Source organism: Triturus cristatus, chromosome 4_1 (assembly GCF_964204655.1).
Source record: "Triturus cristatus chromosome 4_1, aTriCri1.1, whole genome shotgun sequence".
NCBI lineage: Eukaryota > Metazoa > Chordata > Amphibia > Caudata > Salamandridae > Triturus > Triturus cristatus.
In genome coordinates, this window is record NC_140585.1 from 1,156,033,554 (window position 1) to 1,156,058,165 (window position 24,612).

The following is a 24,612-nucleotide window of genomic DNA, read 5'->3' on the forward strand; positions in this document are numbered from 1 at the left end:
TATGCCAGGGAAGGAGGATTTAGATCAGCTGGTAGGGGGAGGGGAGAGTTGTCCACTATGAGCTTGAGTGTGGCTGGTGGAATTCCTTTTGTTATTTGTGGCAACCTACCCCTCTCCCTAGATTGCAGCGGAAAATCCACTATATGTGCAGAACTCTGCCAGGTCATCAGCAGTTTCCGCGTCAAAGTAGACGTACGTACCTAATCTCAGAAGAGCCCAGCGATACAGAAGTCTCCAAGAGAAAACCTATCTATATCCATCCCTGCTGGCGGTATTTTTGCCACTTTGTGTGAGCACTGCAAATGTACCCCAAAGTGACCACATATGAGCCTTGAGTGTTTTCCCAACCATGTCAAGGACACTAGACTTAGCATTTTCTGAGTCCACCACTATTTCCCTGATGGTCATTCACTGAGCTAACTTAACAAGACACAGTAATCCAGGAACTGATTAATTATTCAGCCAGTGGCAGCCATTACAGTTGCTGTGCAGCAGCCTTGTGCTCTCCTTCTCCACCCGGACTCTGCAGGGGACCAAATGCTTCTAATGATCATAATCATAGATCTGGTACCTACCCGTGTGACCATTGCTATGCAGGAGTGTTCTCTGCTGCCTCCAGAACACTGTGCCGTAGTCTAAAACAATGGAATGGCTCGGGAATGCGCCCTGTCAAACAACTCAGTGGTAAAACACAAGGCCTTGCAATGGGGATGGGGAAATGCTTAATTGGGTTATTGAGGGCCACGTAGACTATCATAAAAAAACATGACCCCTGATCAGAGGAAGGAGCTGTTAACTCCTCCATGTGCCAGGACTAAATTTAGTAGATTGGCCAATTTTCCACAGTCCTCCCTTGGAACCAAAAAAAACATGGCCGAACAAAGTTAGCTAGATGGAAGACTAGGAAATCACCAGGATATAGTATCTCTGGGTACGCAGAGCAGCAACAAGCACCTACAGGGCTGGATATATGTGTGTGCAGAGGTCCAGTTCCCCGTCCTCCTTTCCCCTCTGCTGCTTTAGACTGCTTAGCATAGAACAATGTTCCGTGTAAGTGACAACTCCTCAGTAGCCAGATCAGGCAAGTCGCACCTCAGTCGCATCCACCTCAGCATGCCCTCCACTCGTTCACTTTCAGGTAGAGCCCATTCAGGCAATGATTTGAGACGGACATGTTAACATGTAGTCTTCCTAGTAAGTCACAAAGAGCTTGAAGACTTCTTTCTACCTATGAAGAAAGGCTACTGATGCAATGGTGAAACCCTGTCGGCAAACTGTCACCTATTCATTAGGGCAATGCGGAAGGCAACATGCTTAAATGTGCTTATTCGTTTAAGGTTCTGTCGCTCCACACACTTCGCAGACTCCACGCCATGCTACTACTATTAGCGAAACATAGGGTAGCCATACACTGGAGGAAACCGAATTCCAAGGCCTGGATATTGGACATCACTCTCTGCCAAGACCAGCTGTCCACATTCTAGGAATTAATGCCTACTGCTTCCAGGCCCAGAGAGATCTGGAGTCCGTTCCTAGTGTGGCTACGCACTTCATAATTCAGATGACCCTGGCTCACCCACACTGGCCGGTAGGGGGATAACCCACAGGTCCAGCCCCGGGCATACGACATGCACCCCAACACACACCTAGTTCATTTGGGGATATGTTTAATGTCATGGAAATATCGTGGCTATAAAACCTATTGGGTGTCCACAGTGGCACCAACACACTTTATGCCTGCACTCCGGCTGGGAAATTGTCTAATTGTCTAGAAGACTCTACATTGATATGTGATTGTCGCTCTTTTACCGGATTGTTTTGTTTTTTTGCTGTTAAGTTAACAGATCATCATTTGTTTGCAACATGATACATGGTGCTCCAATATTGATTACAGAGAATCTGTTTGTTCTATTTCTAAATGCCAATAAATTAAATTCCCCCTAAAAAGTTCTGTCACTCCTCAATATTCTACTTCTTGAACTTTGAATGAAGCCTGCAGTCCAGTACGTGGTATGCCACCGCAGTGCTACTACGCAACTATGTCACTGACGTTTATAAACTCTTGAAATGTATTTGTCAGAAATTGTTGGATGCTACAGAGAGACTCCTGAAGAAGCCAGAATGGAGGAATACGGAGCAGATGACCATCAAAACAAGACATCAGATGGCCACCGAAATGCTCCAGAGCATCGAGGTCGCCTTGAAAAACCTGGCTTTGGTGCTGCCGCAAGCGATATCGTTACCTTCAGATAACGGATCATGTGAGTGTTAATAAGAATTTCGATCATTGTAAATCATTTAAGAAGCGTACCACTAGGTTTCTTAATTTTTTCTGATGAGTTGGGTGTAACAGAATGACAGAGGAAATTTAAAGGACTGCGGTACCCAGAGGCCCACTAGCAAATGGTTTGGTGAGTTTGAGAACCGCTGCGCAGAGCGAGCAGTATTCACTCTACTATACCCAAGAGAAATCGGCTGAGAAAAGTTCCATACATTAGTGTTTCATCATAGACTGGCTCATATAAGTTGCAGTATATGTATTGTTGCATTTTTTCCTGCGGTGCACAGAATAATATTCACACTATATCATGGTAATGCAAAATGACTTATTCAAAATTTAATAGTATGACTTGGATGGCACTACAATCCAAATATCGATAGTTAGAACTATTCTGAATTCACATGTGAATGTGGCCTAGAGATAAGACCACTGGGATGTTCCTTTGCTACAACACATGGAGAAGTAGTTTGCCATGAAGCTTGTTAAACGTCTAGCTGCCTCAACAAAGTATTACTTCGAGAATTAATATAGGCCTACCATGGCTAACCCTAGAAATGCTGGTACATTCTCAATAGCGAATTCCTCAGCGTTCCTTAATTTCTCCAAAAGTCTATAGTTTAACTGAGAGTTAGTCATTAGGGGGCATATTATCAAGACAGGCGTTAAAATTATTGCCGCTTTAGCGGCAGAAAACTGACGCTAAAACGGCGATAATGGGCTTGATAATATGCTCTATGGAATTCCAATTGAAGCCCATGTTAAATGTGAAGGACGTCTAACATGTGTTTCGATTGGAATTCCATAGAGCATATTATCAAGCCCATTATCGCCGTTTTAGCGGCTGTTTGCTGCCGCCAAAGCGGCGATAATTTTATCGCCTGGCTTGATAATATGCCCCTAAGTAAATCTGGAGGTTCAGTGTTGCAGATAATTTCTTTAATACAGTCATTTATTTAAATGTCTTTGCTGGCCACGTAAAAAAATATCACCACTGATGCACACAGCATTCTTACCATGGAAAGGGAGAAGGGACTCACTGGAGTTTAGGACGATTGTGCCTGGCTGAGTGGTGATTATATGCCATGGCATGTTGAAGGGATGGACAGCATCAGCAATCCAGCTATAAACCATGACACATCCCTTAATGCACAGGCATATCATGTTTTTTTTCTTTTTTTTACAGTTCTGAAGGTGTGTAAAAGCAGCGACAGAAAGAAAGAAAACTTCACCCTTCAGGGGAATAAGACTCAGATGAGTTTGAACCGGAGAGCCGCCGTGGGTGAACGCGATGAAGGTGACACTAAACATGAACTCTGCTGCGTTCTCACTTGATCTTTTAGCATTTTTATCAATATAGGGCGAAGTTGGAATTATATCACAACAGCAATTCATAGTTTTGTGCATAGAAATCACCTTATTTCTGCAACATGTGGACAAATTCCAGTTGCGTGTCGCAAGTATCCATAACTTGAAGCTACATTTAGCGCGCTGCCATGCTGGGGTTCTTGAATGAATTTGGAGATGGCTGAGCTGTGGCTAGTGCTAGTGAAAGCCTCAAAGGTTCAGGGGGACAGGAGCCCACCTCCGCCTAATTCAGAAACCTGCGCAGCCCCGCTGGGAGCGGATTGGGAGGAGTTTCTCTAGGGTGTGGAAGTCACTACATTTAGGCCAAGCAAGAGTAGCCTTGTTTAATCCACGGTGATTTTTTTCCAAAGACATCCATGCCACTCTTGAGGTACAAGTGTGAGTAATTCTGAAGGAGTTGTTGACTGTTGTGCAGCCTTTTCTGCGGACGCAAAACAGCTGATTTGAGGTAAAAATCAGTGGTGTCTCAACGCATAGTCACGCCAGGTAGTTTCCTGGGGGTCCCACGAGTATAGGGGCCCCATGCAGACCGTAATTTAACACAAATTTTCCGTAAACATTTTTATTCTTGTGAGTGGTAGTGTAGGCAGAGCCCAGTGCACTGCTTTGCCCGGGTGCCTATAATGCTGTTAAGATGGCCCTGGTAGAAGGTGTTAGTCTTTCGGAGAGAACATCTGACTGCAATGCAACTTCTGTCCTGGAGGCAGTAGAGCTGACCATGGTGCAAATGCCTACACCACGGACAGACTGGGAAACAATGAAACAATTGGCCATATGGCAAAAGAAGGGTGGACAAAGGTACTTGTGACTGTGCAACCACAGTGTTAATGTCCTTAATGCAGACCAAACCTCTAACTGGGGCAAAAGACTGGACTTGAGCCAGACTAGGGGCCGGGTGTCGAGCTTGGCAGATGGGTTACTCCATCACAAACGTGACAGATATCCCATCCACCATATGACGAGTTCAATTATATCCAATGGAATATAATGGAACTCATAATACGATGGGCGGGATATCTGTTGAGTGTGTGATGGAGTAACCTGTCCGCCAAACTCATAATCATGCCCTAGGTAACTGAGAAGCACATGTCCATACTGTAGAGAGAATGGCTAGTCAAGGCACAGTTTTTGCAACCTCGGACCTGATGAGAAAAATAACCACTGCTGGGTCACCACAACACCCTTCAAAGGCTCACAGCTAAGCAACAACCTCACCCTCCTTATTCACTTCCTTCTTTTAGTGTGGTCAGATGTCCACCATAGTGAAAGTTACAGTGAAATCTGTTTGGACCAAATTACTTTTTAGATCTTGCAGTAAAGGTAACACATTTTTCTACAGACTCCTGGTATCCACCTATGGGGACCTGTTGAATTGGTGCAGGATTTCATGGTACACAGAAGGTTAAGTCAGTTTAAAAGCAGATGTATGTGAGGAGAGAGAGCAACACCCTCGTGGGTGGACATTATGGGGGAGTGTTTGTGAGTATTCACAGCGCCATTATATCAGGGGCCTCATCAAACAATACTGTGCTACACGTAAAACACGGCTCTAGGAGCTAGACACCTTTTACCTCTTCTACATAATGCACATATGTATATATGCCTTTGGTGTGACGAAATCTATAACAGGTTGAAAGAGTTTTTCCTTGAGGTGGAAATGTCAGCCTGATCACGGAGGTCATTCTGACCACAAATGTTCGTCCAAGCTCAAATACACTGACTGCTTTTGTTATGAAAGTGTGGTGGTAAATGAGGTGACCAGAAAATAACAGTTTTCAAAAATGCATGTTCTAGCTGCTTGCTTACTCTAAAGACCCTCGAGTATTCTACTGATGAGGTGAAGACTGGGAAATTAAATGAAACAAAACATGAGTGAACATATTATTTTTATCACACAGTAAAGCATTTGAAAAACCTGAGTATTTTGTCAGCTGTCATCAGAAAAAGTGTCTACTGATCCCACCTTCAAAATGGTCTCATTACAAGAACAATATATTTTCTGTAGGTCTTGCGATTGTGGGGCTGTTTTCCTTCCACAACATGCGCACCTTTTTGTCTGGGGCGACTTTCATCGAAGGGAGACAAGAGAGTCTAAGCCAACCGCAGAAGGAAAACGTGACGTATGATGTGATCTCAGAAGTGGTAACTGCCTTCGTGAGCAATGAGAAGCCATACAACTTGAAGACACCCGTTAAGTTCACTTTTGAAATTGAGAAAAAGGTATGTCCTAAAGACTTTTCTCAGTGAGCAAACGAATGTAACAGTAATCTTGGCCGTTTTATATCCCAAGCCCCAAAGCGAAACGCCCATCTTGGCTGTAATAGCAGAATTTGCTACTATCTCATTGCATTCACTTTACCCATCTCATTGCATTCACTTTATCCATCTCATTGCATTCACTTTATCCATCTCATTGCATTCACTTTACCCATCTAGGAAGAATCTTGGTAGAGTGCATCTGGTGAACCTGTCACCTTGAGGATATAGAGAGATCTGTTGTGCAGGAGATATATTTTTACCAGTTTAATCAGTCAACACAGGCTTCTTAATGTTGCATGTCATGTTATCGAGTGCAAAAATATCGAACTACAGAAATACTGTGACCATACTAGGAACTACCACAATATTGTGACGGTAACTGTATACAGGTAAGTATATATTTACTATTCTTAACGCCCAATCGACCTCCCTTGAATTATCTGTAAGGTAAATATTTGCGGAGTTAAGTAAAACAACTCTATATCTACATATACATACCATCGCAATATTTTGGCAGTCGGTATTCAGGTCAAAATATTATTGTAGTTCTACTACCAAGGACCCAAAAAAACGACATCAGCAGCCTTCACTGACAATTACGGATATCGAACTACAAATTTAACCAGTGCTTAATTTGAGCCAGTGGTTTCCGGTGCTTGGCACAAGCACTTAATTGTCAGCACTGGCACTTATGCCAGGTGTCACTTCTTGGCACTGTTTGTGTAATTCAGAGCAGAGCAACAGGTGTTTATTAATTTCATATACATCAAAACAAATATAATATCTGTCACCCAAGCCATACTTACAGCTTTTGGGGACTCAAACAGTCTACATTTTCACACTTGTAGGAATGTGATGGTTAGTAGTTGTCTAGGTACTGTCATTGGCAGTGCTGGCAGGGCAATGGCTAGAGCGAACTGCGGTGGCCTCCTGACTAGGGCCCAGGCACTTTTTATTTTTTATTTTATTTTTTTACAAATTAAGTATTACATTTAACACCTTAAGTTAAGTCTAGAGGCAGGAATCTCATCAGCTAACAAGGCAGAGTGCTCTCTTAATGAATCTAAGATTATATTTATAGGATAAGACAAAAATATAACCAAGTGTGCTACTAAATCCGGAACATGTTGCTTGGGATCAGTTAACATGTGTCACCTACTGGACTATGGGCCACCTTGACAGACTACTGGACAACAAATTTAGAGACAATTGCTTGTCCAGAGGTGATGCTGTTCATCAGAGGAACCGCTGGAACAGCAGTTCCTCTGAAGGTACAAAAGGTTTGGTGGAAGGCTGCTGGCAGTTTTGACGGCTGTCCAGCAGATGTTTTGTTTTTTGAAAAATCAAGCCTTTAACCCCTTCGGTGCTCATGACGGAACGGTTCCGTCATGAGCCACGGTTGAGCTGTGCTCATGACGGAACCGTTCCGTCATGACCACGCCCGCGCAAGATTCCGTCAGCACAGCGGCGGAATCTGCGCAGCATGGAAGGGGTTAAAGGCGGAGTATGTTTTAAAAAAATAATAATAATAATGCCCCCACACCCTGGGAGTTTTCTCGTATGTGTTGGGGGTCATTTTGTTTTTCTGCCCATGACTTCCAAGGTTTTCCTGCTGTTGACAGTGAGAAAACAAAAAACAGCACATGGTCAGCCATAAATAGGGCGGGTGGTCTGATGACTTCACTCCGAAGGCCCCTACTCCAACAGGCAATCGGCACAAGTTTCTTGCAGCAGAGCCTGTATGGGCACCACCGTTGGCAAACTGACATGCCATCTGACTCAGACTTGGCATTGCTGACAGAGTACATGTTTGTGACGGAGTACCGTGTTCGCCAATGTCTAAATAGGGCCCTATGTATTTGCCACTGTTATTTTAATCATGTGTGTCTTACAAAAAAGATGATGCCTTCTTCACACCTTCTGTCGACACACCTCACCACCATCAGATAATTCATAACCAAAGTAATACTGTATTGTATACTAAACTTGCACAGATAACTGCATACATATTATTCACCCTGCTTTTGTTGGCACCCATTGTGCAGCCAGGATCTGTCCAGCTTCTCAAGAGATCAGTTTATTCAAGTCTGCATCCCCCGACGCCTGTCTTTTTCTGTAACAAGCAAAACGCATTTACTATTTAATTTTCCGTGCAAAATGTAACTTACGCCAAACCCTGGTAGGGGAACACCCTTAACACCAAAAGCGTTACATTATTACCCTGAGGTGCTCTCCATTCCTATGAGGAATTGGGAATTGTAGGTGATGTTCAGATTTGCTGCTCCCCTCAGATTGCAGTGCTAACTTGTACAATTGCATACCTTCTTGGGAATGGGACGCCTAGTGACTAGTCTTAAGCACATGTTTGCAGCTTTTCTGAATGCATATGCCTTCTATTCATTTCATTTAACAGGCGGAAAAGATAGGTGCTATTTGCTCATACCGTAAGATCGTTGGGAACACAAGCTTTTGGTCTACAGAGGGCTGTAACCTCACCGACTCCAACGAGCAGCGAATCACCTGCGAGTGTAATCACCTGAGCAGCTTTGCGGTACTGATGGCCATGTATCCTGTTAAGGTAGGTCAGCAGGCCATGAACCGGGCCATAGGACCTGGAGTACACCGTAGGAATGTATGAGAGTTAGCAAGGATGCAACAAGCCCTATAGCTGCTAGTCTATGCCTGGGCGTAGCCTGTAAAACTGCTGGTCAAGGTTGTCTGCATTGAAGACTGGCGGGTAGAACAGATGTTGATTCTGCTAGTGAATCTCACGAAATACAGCCAGAGGCCAGGAGTACTCGGTTGAATGTTAAGACATTTTAGAAAAAGCGGGCGCAGGTTATAACACGACCTTTTCAGATATGTCATAATCATTTATTTTGTGTTTTTACTATTGTTATTATTGCCATTTAAAAAATGCACGCTCTATATCATTCCTAGGGCACCACAGCACATTACGAAATAAATTGACAGGACTGCCCATTAGTGGTTTTTTTTGCACTAGAGAACTGAGTGATATGGAGGGAATTAGGGTCCCAGATGTTGGTCTGGGGTTGAGTAGGTGTTCTACAGCCTAGGGACAGTAAGCTTAGAAGGTTGTCTTTGCACTTCTTACCATCGCTAAGATTGGCTTGAGACGAAGAGCAAGCTCTGACAAGTTCTACACTTGGGATCCTTATGATACCAGGAACACCCCCACAAACCACTTGCACTTGAGTGATGATTCGTACTATTCCAAGGATCCTTACTTTGGAACTTCCTTTTGGGTGCACTCCACCTTGAACCAAACTGTCCCAAAGTAAGATCGCTGATCACCAGTTGCTTTTGGTCAGCCATTTTATGGGTTTGGTCAAAATGGTGAGGCAGGCGGGCGACAGACAGTGCTCCATCAATGGGCTTGTGGGTCATGCAGATCATCTTTGTGTGAGAGTTTGACTGTAGTTGTTTCAATGTGACGGCACTACTATTAGGGCCAGTGATATTCTATGGGCAATCTATGGGCAATCATCAAAAGAGGGAGGATTCCATAAGGCACAAAAAGTTTGGTGAAAGGCCGCTGTCGGTTTTGACAGCTGTCCACCAAACTTTTTGTTTTTCGAAAATACAAACTTCCAAAAGCGGAGTATGTTTTAAAAAAAGGTCGGTTCAAGTGCATCTTGGTCACAGTGTCAACTTGTGGTTATGGTAGAATTGTTACTTAGTGAGGATTTAGGATGGGCCAAAACTGGCCTGTACTGTTGCTGGTCATGTTATGTGAGTTAGTTATAGAGTTGATTGGCATATAAGGAGAGGAAACACCATCTTGTTAACGTGTTTTCTCAGGATAAAGAGATGGTATTGCCTAAAGTTCAACTTCCACTAACAGTATACTCAGTGAATTGCACACATGGTACACACATAAAGCCACTTTCCTGAAGTAGTGAGGTTTGCAAAACCAGCAAATGCTTTAAAAAGTGACTGTGGCCCATGAAGGGAGGTAATGCTAGCGTGAGTGCAAAGATAATGATGGAGACAGTAGCTATGGAACAGCACAGGCTGTTGAGCACTGCTGTCCTTACTTGCAATTCAAACATCCAGAGCCCTCGACAGAGACAGACTTTGCATAGGTTGAGTTCTTGACAATTCCTTAGAAAGGTGCTGGTTTGGTAGATATTGAGATGTACTTTTACAATTCTGTTTGTTAAAGAAAGCCATGTAGTGAATTATGTGACCCATCATCAGATATTTTTAGCTTCATACTACAAACCACTATTTAATATGCTGCTTTGATCAGCATGCATTCTGCAACCAGCTGGAAGATGAAGCAACACTGTGGGTGCGATTGGTGCATTAATCGATTTCATGCATTAATGTTTGCATTTCATATTACAAGAGATTTATTGTGGGAAGGGAGGCTCAGTAGAAGCATATGTGAAAAGTCAATATTGTACTTCTCGTCCCATGCACAGAGCTGGAGTCTAGAGATCATCACCAAGGTGGGGCTTGCCATATCGCTCGTTTGCCTCCTGTTTGCCATAGTCACCTTCATGTTCTGCCGGTCGCTCAAGGGGATCCGTAACATTATCCACCTGCACCTCTCTATCTCCCTCTTCTTGGCAAACGCCATCTTCCTGGCAGGGATAGCCAGAGTGGACAATGAGGTAAGGAGGCTTCACTGTGGGCCCATGCTACCTGTTGGAATAGTTCACAGAAGTATGGCATTGCTGCCTTAGGTTACATGCAGGCGAGTCAGAGGGGGACAGGATGATGCAACTACCCGTTTTTTTACCCCCACCATAGCTGTGGGCCAATAGGGGCCAAGCAATCCATGGTGCTCAAAAGTCCAGGCGAGTTGCTTGGTGATACAAAGACTTTCCTCCCAAGCAGAAATTTAAGGTATGCAGAAAGTCTATGGAAAACCTCAGCAGAGGGTGGCTGCGAAAGGGGGGGATCCGCTGTTCAGTCTGTTGGTTATGGAGAAGGGTGTGGTCTCCTGCAAAACATGTGTTGTGTTTTCAAATTTAAAAATGGTGGCTTCTCACTGGAAATATTTTAACCCACAGATGCTGCATGTGCCTTGATCCCCATGTGGAAATAACCGGTACAGGGCTGCTAAGGGTGTAGCGTGGTGCTTTTCATTGATCAATGTTGGCACATGAAATATAGTGGCAAAACGTGTTTTTTTGCTTGCACATATTTCAGATTAGTGTACCTTTACAGCAAGAATACCCATGATATATTCAGAACGCATGAATGACATCCTGTTCTCAGTTAGGTAACTTTTGCTTTGCTCATGCTAGGCAATGAAAGGGTAAGCTCCATCCAACAGTCAGGGCCGTTTCTACCATTAGGCAAGACTAGGCGGCCACCTAGGGCGGCAAACAAATTGAATTTGAATTCAAACAGCGAAAAAATGTAGCAAATTAGGAGAAAAAAATGAAATTGAGGAAAAATGTAAACATTGAGGGGCAGATTTACAAGAAAGTGCCGCATCTGTACAGATGCGTCACTTTCCCTGCGCCACCCTTAGAAACCCTTGCGCCACCATAGATGCGCCGTATTTACAATACGGTGCACTATGGCGCAAGGATTGACAGATGCATCAGAAATTCTGACGCATCTGTTGGCGGAAAAATCATGCATTGCTGGAGTCGTGTCGCAAGCACGACGCAACTCCAGCAATGCGTGTTGAGGCCTATTCCCTCTACACTGCGTCACTACTTACGCCTGCTTGAAGCAGGCGTAAGGTTTTGACACAGTGGCGTTCTAAAAGTGGCGCAGTGAAATCTTGTAGATTTCACTGCGTCACTTATACGAGGCGTTCCTGCGTGGGAACGCCCACACTGCATACATTATACCTGACGCAGGTATAATGTGACGCAGGGCTTTACAACATTATGCATCTCCCTAGATGCGTCACGTTGTAAATAGGCCACATTGTTTGCGCCGCTGTTGCGTCAAAAAAGTGACACAACTGCAGCGCAAAAGTCACTCAAGGGGCTTGTAAATCTGCCCCTGAATTGTTTTCAGAAGCATCCGGAACAATAACTTAATAACTGTTTACTTTGAAGAATGTAAACATTGCCTCTAACTACCTCAAAAGTAAGAAAGTAAAGAGCCGCTACTGAGTATGAAATGTTAACAAACATGATTTTGGGAATCCCCGCCTTGAACGGCCTTCGACCTCAGAAGCGCATTGAGGAGCGCCTTCTACAATTCGACGTCACATTCAGCGCCATGGGCGGGGGCTCTGCGTGCCGCTATAAATATGCGAGTCTCGCCGACGGGGAGGACTTCGGGCGAAAAGGACTTCTGAAATGGACTTTCGACTTCGGTTACCGACTTCCGATTTTGCTCTCGACCCGATCGGACCAATTCATGTTTCATATAAAAGAGATAAGTTACTATTAATGTTATATTATTACCTACCAACCTACCTATATAATTGTGAATAAGTGTGAGGGCTGCGAGAAACAAAATGGCACAGGCTTAATAATTTTGATTTTGCGACGGCCGGGAGAAAACAAACGGCGAAAAAAAATAATTTGTGAACAGTAAGCCGATTTGAAAAAATTTGTGTAGCAAGATGCATGTAAAATGGGGAAATCCCGACTGTCAAAAGCACATTGTGTTCATACATATGTATGACTGTGTCTGTCAAATGTAAAGTGTAACCATATTTAGCAGTGATTCGGAGCAACGTGTTTTTTGACTTGCTCCACTCTACAACAAAATACTTGCTCCAGCTCTGCTCCTTGCTCCGCTCCGGGCTCCGATTAAAACGTTTTAATAGGATTTATATTTATTTACTATTTAATTTGAAATGGTTTTCCTGATTTGTTCGTAGCTCTTCGTATCCTTTTGACTTTACCGATATCAGTGGCAAGTGCGGAGAGGAGTTTCTCAAAACTCAAATTAATAAAAACCTATCTGCGCAGTTCAATGAGCCAAGAGAGACTCATGGGACTAGCCACAATTTCAGTAGACAAAGACATGGCTTACCAACTTGACATCAGTGATCTTCCTAAAGACTTCGCTAAAATAAAGGCAAGGAAGGTACCATTGGATTAAGAGAAAGACCCCAAAACACCATTGAAGTTAGAAGAGAGAAATTTCAAAACGAAATAAAATATCATGAACAGTGCTTATTTAGTTATTTAATGTTTGATGTGTTTTATTGTTTAATGTTGAATACAAGTTCTTTTATATCTAATGCATTAATTCTTCTAGCCTGGATGACAGGGGGGAGAGAGTGATGGTAGTAAAAAGGAGGGGGCAGCATTTTTCAATTCTCGCCTAAGGTGGCAAAACACCTAGAAACAGCCCTCCCAACAGTGCAAGTGTCACCGGCTACATGTGTCATTAACAGTTCGCAGCAAGGGCGGAAATTAAACCAATGTAGATTTCACATTATAAAACACCACTGGTCTGTGTGATAAAGTGAGAGTGTAAACATTACACTGGGCTTAACAGTGTTCATACAGTGAGCGGCTGAAGGCTGATTAGATGGTCTTATACAGCCCTATCATCAGCCACACGCTCTTGATGTGTCAAATCTTTTCCTGATAGGAGCAACTAACGCTGTAACACAGCCTCTGAAATAGGGCTCACTCTGGTCAAGAATACAGATGGGGCAGACAACCTTTCTGACAAACATGCTAGCCAATTACAGCTTCCAAACCATAAGCAAAGTCTGGCTACCTTCACGAAAACATAAACTCTATTTTTTTTAACAAAAATATGTAGCACAGAGTCATTAGTGTTGACTTATGTTCTGTCTGGTTCCAGGATTTAAAATGCGGGAGGCACGTGAAGAAGCATAGGTGGGCCATACAGAGCCATGTGTCATCAGGCAAAAAAACCACAAACGCTTTCAATAGATCTGCTGTTTTAGACACTTACAACTGTTCAATTATGACATGTCTATGAAGTGATAGTTACACACTTTTAGTGAGTTTGGGTCTAATACATGGTACCATTAGTCATGCACTGTGCCCAGTCACCTATTTCTGTTGCGAGCAGAGGAACTGGCTATGCCGCGGGGATGCAGAACATGCCCTTTGCCCATTTGGCATAGCTGCAGGCAGTGTTCAGTGGGTACCAGGAGTACCTGGAGTAGGGTATTGGGCACAGTCCATGATTTAAGGCCAATCTCTGTGCCCAGACTGCGCGCGCCTTAACCTTGTCCAGCGATTACCAAAGGCAGGAGCATTTTGTCTACAGGGCATGTATGAAAGGTGAATTGTGGAGAAATATGATACCAGAGCTAACCATCAATGGTGAAACTCAATGTGTGTATAGGTTTTGGAGCACAATAAGAATAGGCTTTCAGCAGTAGTTACAAAATCCATATTTCCCAGGAATTATGTAATTATAGTTGTGTGTTAGAATATCATACCAGAACTATCGTCAGACAATAATACTGTGTTCTAAATATCGTCTACAAAAATATTGTCTTATTGTGTGTAATATTAACTCTCATGGGGCAATATTTTTGTAAATACGATTTAGGACAAGATATTTGTGTCAAACGATATCCTGACAATAATATTCTAATGTCACACATAGGAGTTTTTTCCATAATTTGTGGGAATTAGATCACTGTCAATTACAGATTTCAGCAAACGTGGTTAGAAAGAAATATACTATAATAAAGCTTATAGCAGTATGATATACTACCACTTTCAATATAAATTTCCCCGTTCCAAAAAAACATGCAATATACAAAATAAATAAAAGCATGCTATGGTATTCTGGTGACATTTACACACCACTGTAACAAAAACCCCGCACTGGAATTACAAAACCAAATGTGTGATATTACCAATACCGATGGCCTATTCCCGGCCATTGAAAGTCTAGCTGGACACCCAGCTGCAGGCAGGTGTATTCCCTGCTGTCACAAGGGGCATGACTAGCTGTCTATGTTTGAGCACAAATGCCAACAGTCCATCCCTGGAACCTCTATTATTGACAAATGTAAGGTATGTGACTCACAAAAGCCATAAAGGTGCCGGTTTCCACCAGCATGCTCCCAGCCCCATGGAGCCTCAAAGGTGTTCACCTTTATTATCTAGGGATAGTTAAAGTATGATCATAGACTATGATGTGTTTTCTTTTGAAAAAGTACTTTGCCTGTTGTGTTTCAATACTTTGTGAGAAATGCTCTTTTTTAGGTCTCGCGCCTTGCGATGCAGTGCGTAGCACTGCTCGCGCAGCGAGAGTCCCTTTGTCCGGGGTTCCGAAACAGACCCTGGAATTGTACACCCTTGTGCGTGTGTTTTTACTTTTGTGGCCTGCTATTGGCTTTTGCCTGCGTGTTTGTTTTAAAGATAGCACACAATAGGCCAAAGGTGGGCGCATTGCTCCACCGATGGCCCATTGGTGTCTATTACGCGCATTCCTGCCATATGGTTTCAATTATCGTGCCCAGACACAGATGAGATAATTGAAACCATATGGCTCGCTGTGGCGCGCGTGCGCGCTCCACTCGCGGGCTTCTTTGTTTTTGAAGTGAAAGTGATCGCTTTTCCTGCCGCTTGTTGTGTTTTCTGAATAATCCCTCCCCTGAATGAGTTCTGCAGACGTAGTTGCTGTGGTGTCCTTGTGTTTGGGAGCCCAGGTACTTCCAATTGTTCCTGACTGCCTCTTCATACATTAAGCTTTGTTACACGCTGTGCCGGAGCAGCCGGCGCCATCTATCTGCCCCTCTGCTCTGCAGTTTTTGGTCTGCTCATGCGCTACCCCCGCTTCTGGTAGTTCAGCCAGTGCCATGGTGCGCAACTGTCCCCCACACTCCACTTCTGCGGGTCCGTAGCCATAGTTTGGGGCAGGAATCTTTAATGAGGTGCAGGTTTGCACTGCGTAGGGTGTTCGGGAGCCCGGCTCCTTCTGTTCCGTCAGCCTGCCCCACACGCCCTTGCCTCATTGGTTGGGTGCTGTGTGGCAGCGTTCTGTACTGCCCTTCCATATCAACGGACCCATGACATACTGCACGTTGGTTAACTGGGTTCTGGGCGCCTTTCATTGTGCTCGCCTGACACTCACCCTTGGAGACAGATTGTGAAGCCTGTGCCAGGTGCTGCGGCCTTGCGTTGCACTTTATGTGAAGCATGTGCGATCAGAGAGCCTTATGTGCGTAATATGTCCGCGAAAGCTACTGTAAAGGTGCAGCCAGTGGAGCCCCTGTGTCCCTATGTGACAGACAAGATATTATGCGTATTGGTCCTGTAAATGTATTTGTGTGGTGTTTATTGGAAACTCTAGGCTGCATCGTGCTTACGAACGGCAATTGTTGGCAGGGAAATGCACAACCAGACGTCTTTAAGCAGCCACTCGTGCCCATTTGCCCACAGAAGGGCACTCCCAACAAGTTGCCCAGAATCAGTCACATCAACCTCCCACAACACCTGCCAGCCACGCACAACCATACCAGCCGCCTAAAGCCGCTCGCACCCAGACGTCCACAATCGCCACGCAGAATCATCTATCCTAAATAGGCACACAGACCTGCAGAACCTGAATGAATGCTCCCCACAATCCCCCAGGTCCCCTGTGTGCTGAGAAATGCTTTGTGTGTACATTTGAAGAAAGCGATTGGCCTTGCCTGCAGGTGCTTCCTCACCCTGCCGCGCCTCGCGAGGGTGATCTTTTACTTTACTCTCTTTTTTCCTTCCTGATGACCTTTGCTTCTTGCCTCACCTGGGGTCATTGGTTTGCGTTACTGCAACACGTGTCTGACCTCACTTAGCAAGTTTGATCCCTGACCTATCCGCTCACAGGGCATTTCAATGCCAAATTAATTAAGTGCTGCTCGGTTTGTGGTTGGGAGTCATCCTCCGGACGGTGGTAGCCAACTGCCCTGGGCAGATTCTACAGCTGTCCTGGGCTGTGGTCTGTTTTATTACACTGGCAGTGTTTAGCCTGAGGTTTTTACAACGCCATCACCCACCGAGGGCTGTATATTATCGGAGTCTCAGCCTCCTAACTGGATACGTTTTTTTTTCTTATTGTTAAAGGATGTTTTTCAATAATTTTCAAGCACAAAAATCTGCCTTCCGTTATTTATTCATGCAAAAGATCTTCATGTAGAACCCCAGGCAGTAAGCAGGCTGATTTTAAAAACACAGACAGATGAAACCATGAGTCGGCGCTGCAGAGATTCAAATCTCCAGCCTCTGGTTAACATGAAAACCCAAGGCCCTGCCTGTTCACGGAAATCCATTGGAAGCACTCAGCCAGCTGAGCTGTCTAACGAAATAAAGACTCTCTGCCCAGTCATCACCTGGGTGATGGACACCTCTTATTTGAGGGTTGGAGCTAAGTTTCATTAAGTACATTCACCCTTTTAAGATAAACCTACAGATTGTTCTATCGATGTATCTTCTGGCCCTGTTTCATAGGACATGTGCTGGAACAACATGCACCCCTTCTGTCCCATCAATATTACTGCCTGTCTTCGCTTTTCAGCTTTAAACTCATACTTTAAGCTTCGGTTTTGGATAGCGAGTGGAAAATTTTCCAATTTAGCTTAAATAACCAACAATTTGGTTCAATGCAAGCTGTGTTCAGTTCCCCACCACTATGTCCCCAAACTTGAAATAGGACGTTACAAGAGAATGTAGCATTGTTATTTCTCCACCGAAGAGGAACTTTACCAGATTTGATTTGAAATTTGTAAAGCGCAGACAGTTACCCAAAGGCATCAAACCCAACGACATTGTTATGAGATGGATGTGAGACCTAGCAGAAATGTTCTGGTCCAATTTTCCTCTTTCACAACAGTTCAGTTCTTTTTAGGTTGAGGTATGCTGTATTGAGGCAGAGACTTGAAGCTCCGCCTTCATGTTTCATTGGCTTCTGTCATTGTCCACTGTAAACTGTGTCTGATCCAAGGTCAAAAGGCATAGTAGTTCCTCCTTAGTACAGCCTTGTCTCATTTTGTAACCTCCCATGGCAACACCCCCTGTTACGTGTTTTCTTGCTTGATAGGCTTTAATTACACCCTCCGAGCATTACAGCCTCCGAGCCCTATTTTCTTAAATAACTTTGTCCTGACTGCTGTTGCAGTCAGGACACGCTCTCTCCTAACACTTAAAAAAAAAAATGTATAGCACACATTTGCAATGCAATAGGTCTTGCATTTGCGAGAGTTTCAACTATTGGCATTGTGAAAACAACATATAAATAAAAGGCATTGTCATTTACAATGCCTATAGCTCGAACTCTCATAAATGCGAGACCTATTGCATTGAAAATGCTTGTTATTATTTATGTTGTAGCTGACACCCATTGTACCTTTAATTTTCATATAAACTTTTTTGTTTAAATTTAATTAATACCTAATAATTTATTTCATTTGGTGCTTTCCACTGTATATTTTAATGTTTTGTAGTGCAGAATATAACATGTATTCCTATCAGTCGCCTCCGTGCTAACCTTTTTATCAGTCTCAGAAGAATGAGATGCCCAGGATTGGATTTAAAACAAAATCATGCAAGTTATACATGGATACAGGCAGAAGCCACAGTGCTGACATATATACATATATACAGAAAATTATGTGATTTAAGGAGAAAATTCCACAGAATAGTCCTTCTTTAATCTAACGTCGATGATGCAATGCTACTTTTTTCACTTCTATTCTTTTATTCAGCTCCTCAAAGTAGGAAAGGCCTCACACAGGACAAAGAAAATAAAGCAGACCACTACTGACACACGTGTTCAAATGTTATGCACTTTTTCACTTACCTTTCTGTGAAGGTAAAACCCTTTTCGGATTTGTTATGTCAAGTCACTGTTTCGTCTGTTATGTGCCTTGTAATGAGGGCTTGCAGTCTCTTTTGTAATGTGTTGGGGGTTACCCCTGCTGTTCGTTTTGCATGGCAACAGCAGCATGCATTACTCCTCACATCACACCGGTCCACAGGCACTTAAAGTAGTCCAAATGATTGTTGGCTATCATGAAAGTTAGGAGATACAACAGAGCGAGCAGGGTTGCAAGGCCACATGAATAAGGTGAACAGGCGTCCGGGATTTGCCAGGACGGTCCCCGTTTTTCACCAGCTGTCCGGGCAGATTTCAGGAAATGTAGCTCATGTCCCGGTTTTTAGAGAGGGTCGACTAAAAACGGGGGAAGGTGTTTTTTATGTTTTACAAAGCAGGGATAGTTAGCAGTTGTTCCTAGAAAGCAATTTAATTCACAGGCAAGCTACTGGGTTTAAAAATTGCATCTTTACTATGTATTACATTCCTTGCACTTGTTTTATCTTTCTCATTCTTTGATGAATAAACTCAAACTTTAAAAAAAAATTGCATCTTATGTATGTTCTTACTGCCTGTTTTGTAATTCTCTGCTAAGGAGCGCTGTCATTCTGTGCGCTCGCATGAAGTAAAATTATAGTCCTTCTATTTTTGTGAAATGTCCTGTTTTTTTGCTTTAAAATTCTGGTCACCCTACACATGAATCACAAAAATATGGCATACTGTGGCTTTCAAATTGTTAATTGCCATTAAAGGGCACAGGGTTTCCCTAACGGGGGCCTGGTCGTGTAGATTCTGGATTCTGGGCTGCTTAAACAGCTGAAACCAGAAGTGACGGATAACGGCCGGAAGTGCAACCTGTAGATCTATTCAAACATCAAAGGGGCAAAGTAAAAGTTGTTTTTTGTGTGCAAAGCCGAAGAAATCACTATCACTTATTCTGGATATCTACACAATAGGAACACCACACACGGCCTTACGTTAATGATGCTATTTTCCATTTTGGAAAGGCATTCCACAAATTGGAAGACAGACACAATAAAAAAATAAATGCAAAAATAAAGCAAAGAAAGAGTTACTAAATGATTAATATGGCAGAAATTGAAACATGAATAACAGGGAAAAAATACTTGAATTTTGAGAGATCTTCACATCCATCTTAATTTAAACAAGAAAAAAAGGGAAGGGGGTGGCTAGGAACCAATAAATGTCCAAGGCTGGATTACCAGAAATGAGGAAGAGCTTCTGGTGAATAATTCACCACGGATACCCTATTTTTACATACTACCAAAAATACACAAGGGCATCAGCCCTCCTCCAGGTACACCAATTGCCTCCGGCATCGGATCTCTACTAGAACCCTTAAGTAAATTCTGCTACCACTTCCTTCATCCGCTGCTCTCAAGAACCCCTTCCTTTCTCAAAGACACCGGGGATGTGCTGAACCTGATTGCTGATACCAACGATCATCAGGAAATCAACCTCCTCGTGACCCCTGACATAGAGGCATTGTATACAAACATCCCCAAGACGCCATTATAGAGGTCATTGAAGCTTGCCTCAGAGCACAGACTTGGACAAGCACAACACCCATTGAGTTCATCATTGAATGTGCCATGATAGCGCTAAGGAACAACTTTTTCAAATTCAAAACCCAGATTTATCATCACATTCAAGGGACGTCCATGAGCAGTATATTCGCCTCTAGCCTGGCCTGTTTCTATGTCTCACTTTAAAGAATTACACATCTTCACTGAGATGAATCCCTTCAAATCCAAAATTTTATTATGGTGACGATACATCAATGACATTCTGGTCTTCTGTAAGGGTAATTAAATAACGTGCCAGGAATTCAGATGTTAGATCAACACCCTCAACCCATATCTGAAATTCACCCAGTCAACTTCAACAAGAGAAATACAATTTTTGGATTTACTAATCTGCTTTGAGGATGGAAACTTACGTACCAAAACATATAAGAAAACCAATGATTGCAACAGCGTTTTGCAATTTGACAGTCACCATCCAAAATCCCTACAGGAGAACCTGCCGAATGGGCAGTTCCTCCGCCATTGGAGAAGCTGCAGCTCATTGACAGACTACGATGCCCAAGCTGAAACACTTAGTAAGAACCTGTCCTCACGGAAATACCCACAGAGAGGAATCAAATGAGCTGAGAAATGGGCATGAAGCAACCACCGGGATGCTCTCCTAGAGACCAACACAGGACCTACAGAAGACATCATCACCTTCGTAACTACCTTTACCCCCAGTTCCACCCAGATCAAACGCATCATCATGATGCATTGGAGCATTTTACGCACTGGGTTTCTAGAGATTCCACAGCCACGGTTCACCTTCAGACAAACTTAGAACCTAAACCAGAGGTCTTCAAACTTTTGTAGGTTGAGCCCCCCAGCTGAATTTTTTTAGATGTTGGGCCCCCCCACCACCTGACAGAAATTTCTGGAATCGACCGCCACGTGCATATTCGGGGCATATCCAGCAAATAATGTTCAATACATTAAGAGTGTTTGGTAAACTGCAGGTATGTGAGTGGGTGTGGTGAAATGACAGAGGCTTATTACACAGCTCAAAACACCACTTTCCAAGAGCGGGTGAATGGTGTGAGTGCATGTGATCAGTTTGAGCGTATTGTGATCGCTGCGAGTGCAGAGTGAGCACTGTGAGTGGCGGTAAGCGGGTGAATGGTGTGAGTGCATCGGGATCAGTGTGAGTGCAGGGTGAGGGTGAAAGTGAAGGGCGAGAATGAGGAGCGAGATGTCTGAATGCAAGGTGCAATCCCAGACACTTGAAGTAACTCAGCATGTTATTGACGGCAGCGTAGGGTTTCAAATGTGTTAAACTATTGCTATTATGGCAGTAACCAGGGATCAGGGTGGAGGAAATAAATAATGTGCTCATCCCTCAACAAACTTCCAGTCTTATGATTAGGGTTGCCAGCTCATTATTTTGATGTCACAGATGGTATAAAATAAGCAGTCACCTAAAGCTGTATTTTCAGCACTTGTCTGTGTATACTTTGAACAGCAAATTTAAATAGAGAGTACTTTTCATTGTTTTCTAGAGCTGCCTGAATGATCAATGACTGATAATAAAAGGGAACAAAGACAGAAAAGTCACATTACAAATGAATACATTCTTCTTTATTTATAATCATATTTTGTGTCAAGATAAGCAATTTGTAAGCTGTTTAAAAACATGGCTGGCTGGCATTTTGCACGCCTGCCTGTGTAATTTTAAAAGAAACTTTCAGGGACGTTTTATGGATTTTGGAGGGCCCTGGGCCAAATGGATTTTGGGGCCCCTGTTCGGACCAGCTTTGATTTTATGATCCAGTCTCAGCTCTTTGATGCCTTCTTTGGTCAAATACTAAATGTGTGTACATCTGATATTCAGTGATAGTGATGTGTGTTTTTAGTATGCAACACAACTGCAGCTCACTAATATTACTGCAAATAATCTCTGTCACACCCTCCCATTTCTCATAAGTGAGGTCCTCTATTGAGCTTAAATAAACTTTTTATATGCATGCCGCATAAACACATTTTGTCTGCAAAATGTCTGTAATAGACTCTTACATATTAAAAATCAATAGAAAAACGCTATTTACAACATTGTGTTAAAAAATTATTCAAGGTCATGAGGGCAAGACTCCATAGAACAGAGCTGGCAATTTCATCCACCCCCACCCCACCCCCTTTGAAAGGCTGGGGCCCTGGGCCAGAGCCCACTTTGCCCATGCCTTAAAAGGTCTCTGGAATCTTTATCTCCTTTCTGGGAAGAGCTAACTCTCCCAGGAGGGGGTTAATTCATAAAGCTGAAATACTTCAGCTGCAGTGGGAGGCAGGGGTCTCCTCCACATGATATCGAAAGCAAATGAACAGGACTGTATTGGTTGGCTTTTGGTTTTCGCAGAGGAGACGTCCTGCCTCCCACTGCAGCTGAAGCATCAGCTCTATCAATTAACCCCCTCCTGGGAGAGTTAACAAGACAAAAGCATGGGCACGTAGTGCCCCATCGATTTCGCCTCCCTCGGGAAAGAAAGTAAGATTAGAGTGGAGTGCGCGCCCCCCCTGAGATGGTGTCACGCCCCCCCAGGGGGCGCGCCCCACAGATTGAAGAACTCTGACCTAAACGATCTTCTTGTACAAACCAGACCCTATGTTCAACAATCTTCTCTCTGGGACTTCTCACCAGTCACTGGACATTATCCCTGTGGGTCTTGTAGAGTGTGCTCACTCACCCAACATCCACGATTCACCTGAATGGTGCCTCACACGTGTGGAAGGCACAAGTACCCGCGACAGGCAAGGACCCAAAATGTAGTGAGGCGACATCAAATTTGCCTATCACAAAACGACCTGGTCTTGCAAAGGGGGTAACCTGGGTTTTTGGCCCGGTGCTCGGCGGCCACCAAGGGAATCCTACCAAACCCACACATTTCTGAAAACTAGACACCCGGGGGCTTCCAGGGTGGTATGGCTTCCGTGAATCCCCCAACGTTTCCTTACCCATAATGCCCTTCAAACCTCAAATTTAGCTGAAAAAAATCACTTTTTCACACATTTTTGTGTGGGGAAATTGTGGCATCATCGGCCTCAAATTTTGATGTCGCCTCAATACGTTTTAGGCCCTTGCCTGTCACGGGTACTTGGGCCTCCCACACGTGTGAGGCACCATTTTTATCGGGAGACCTGGGGGAACGCTGGGTGGTAGGAAATTTGTGTCAACCCGGTGATGCCACAACTTTCTCATACAAAAATGTGTGAAAAAAAGTGTTTTTTTCAGCTAAAATTGAGGTTTGCAGGGGATTCTGGGTAAGGAAACGATGGGGGATCCAAGCAAGCCATACCTCCCTAGAATCCCCTGGGTGTCTAGTTTTCATAAATGTGTGGGTTTGGTAGGTTTCCCAAGGTGCCAGCAGAGTTAGGGTACAAAAACTACAGGTATGTACTTTGCCAAAAAAGGGTCATTTTTCACTGCGAAACTGAGGTGTGTTCGCGTTGCGTTTTGCGCCGTTTCCTTAAGCGGGCACTAGGCCGACCCACACAAGTGAGGTACCATTTTTCTCGGAAGACTTTGGAGAACGCGGGGTGGGTGGAAATTTGTGGATCCACGCAGATTCCAGAACTTTCCACCACAGAAATGTGGGGAAAATGTGTTTTTTTGACAATTTTGTAGGTTTGCAAGGGATTCTGGGTAACAGAACCTGGTGAGAGGAAGTCAAGTCACCCCATCCTGGATTCCCCTGGGTGTCTAGTTTTCAAAAATGTATAGGTTTGCTAGGTTTCCCTAGTTGTCAGCAGAGCTAGGGTTCAAAAACTGGAGCTAGGCACTTTGCCAAAAAAGGGTAATTTTTCACTGCGAAATTGAGGTGTGACCACGTTAGGTTTTGCGCCGTTTCCTGTTGTGGGCACTAGGCCGACCCACACAAGTGAGGAACCATTTTTCTTGGAAGACTTTGGGGGACGCGGGGTGGGTGGAAATTTGTGGATCCACGCAGATTACAGAACTTTCCACCACAGAAATGTGGGGAAAATGTGTTTTTTTTGTCAATTTTTTAGGTTTGCAAGGGATTCTGGGTAACAGAACCTGGTGGAAGGCAGTCCAGTCACCCCATCCTGGATTACCTGGGCGTATAGTTTTCAAAAATGTATAGGTTTGCTAGGTTTCCCTAGGTGCCGGCAGAGCTATGGTTCAAAAACTACAGCTAGGCACTTTGCCAAAAAAGGGTCATTTTTCACTGCGAAATTAGAGGTGTGACCACGTTGCGTTTTGCGCCATTTCCTGTCGCGGGCACTAGGCCGACCCACACAAGTGTGGTACCATTTTTATCGGGAGACTTAGGGTAATTCAAATTTGTAAAGCAACTGTTATTACCTATTGACTTTCGATGCATTTCTGCCTTCCAAATGAAAGACATTGTGTAAAAAATAAGTCAT

At 43.8% G+C, this 24,612-nt stretch overlaps 1 protein-coding gene across 3 annotated transcripts in view; it reads left to right on the plus strand.

The window, feature by feature from the left end:
- The window catches only part of ADGRE5 (adhesion G protein-coupled receptor E5), a 181,031-nt gene that overhangs the window by 141,623 nt on the left and 14,796 nt on the right, over positions 1–24,612 (plus strand). For all 3 annotated transcript variants that reach the window (XM_085654302.1, XM_085654303.1, XM_085654301.1), the window contains 5 exons: positions 2,081–2,261; positions 3,465–3,575; positions 5,652–5,866; positions 8,319–8,483; positions 10,354–10,545. In XM_085654302.1, the coding sequence (XP_085510428.1) occupies positions 2,081–2,261; positions 3,465–3,575; positions 5,652–5,866; positions 8,319–8,483; positions 10,354–10,545 (864 nt within the window). The remainder of the gene's footprint in view (positions 1–2,080; positions 2,262–3,464; positions 3,576–5,651; positions 5,867–8,318; positions 8,484–10,353; positions 10,546–24,612) is intronic.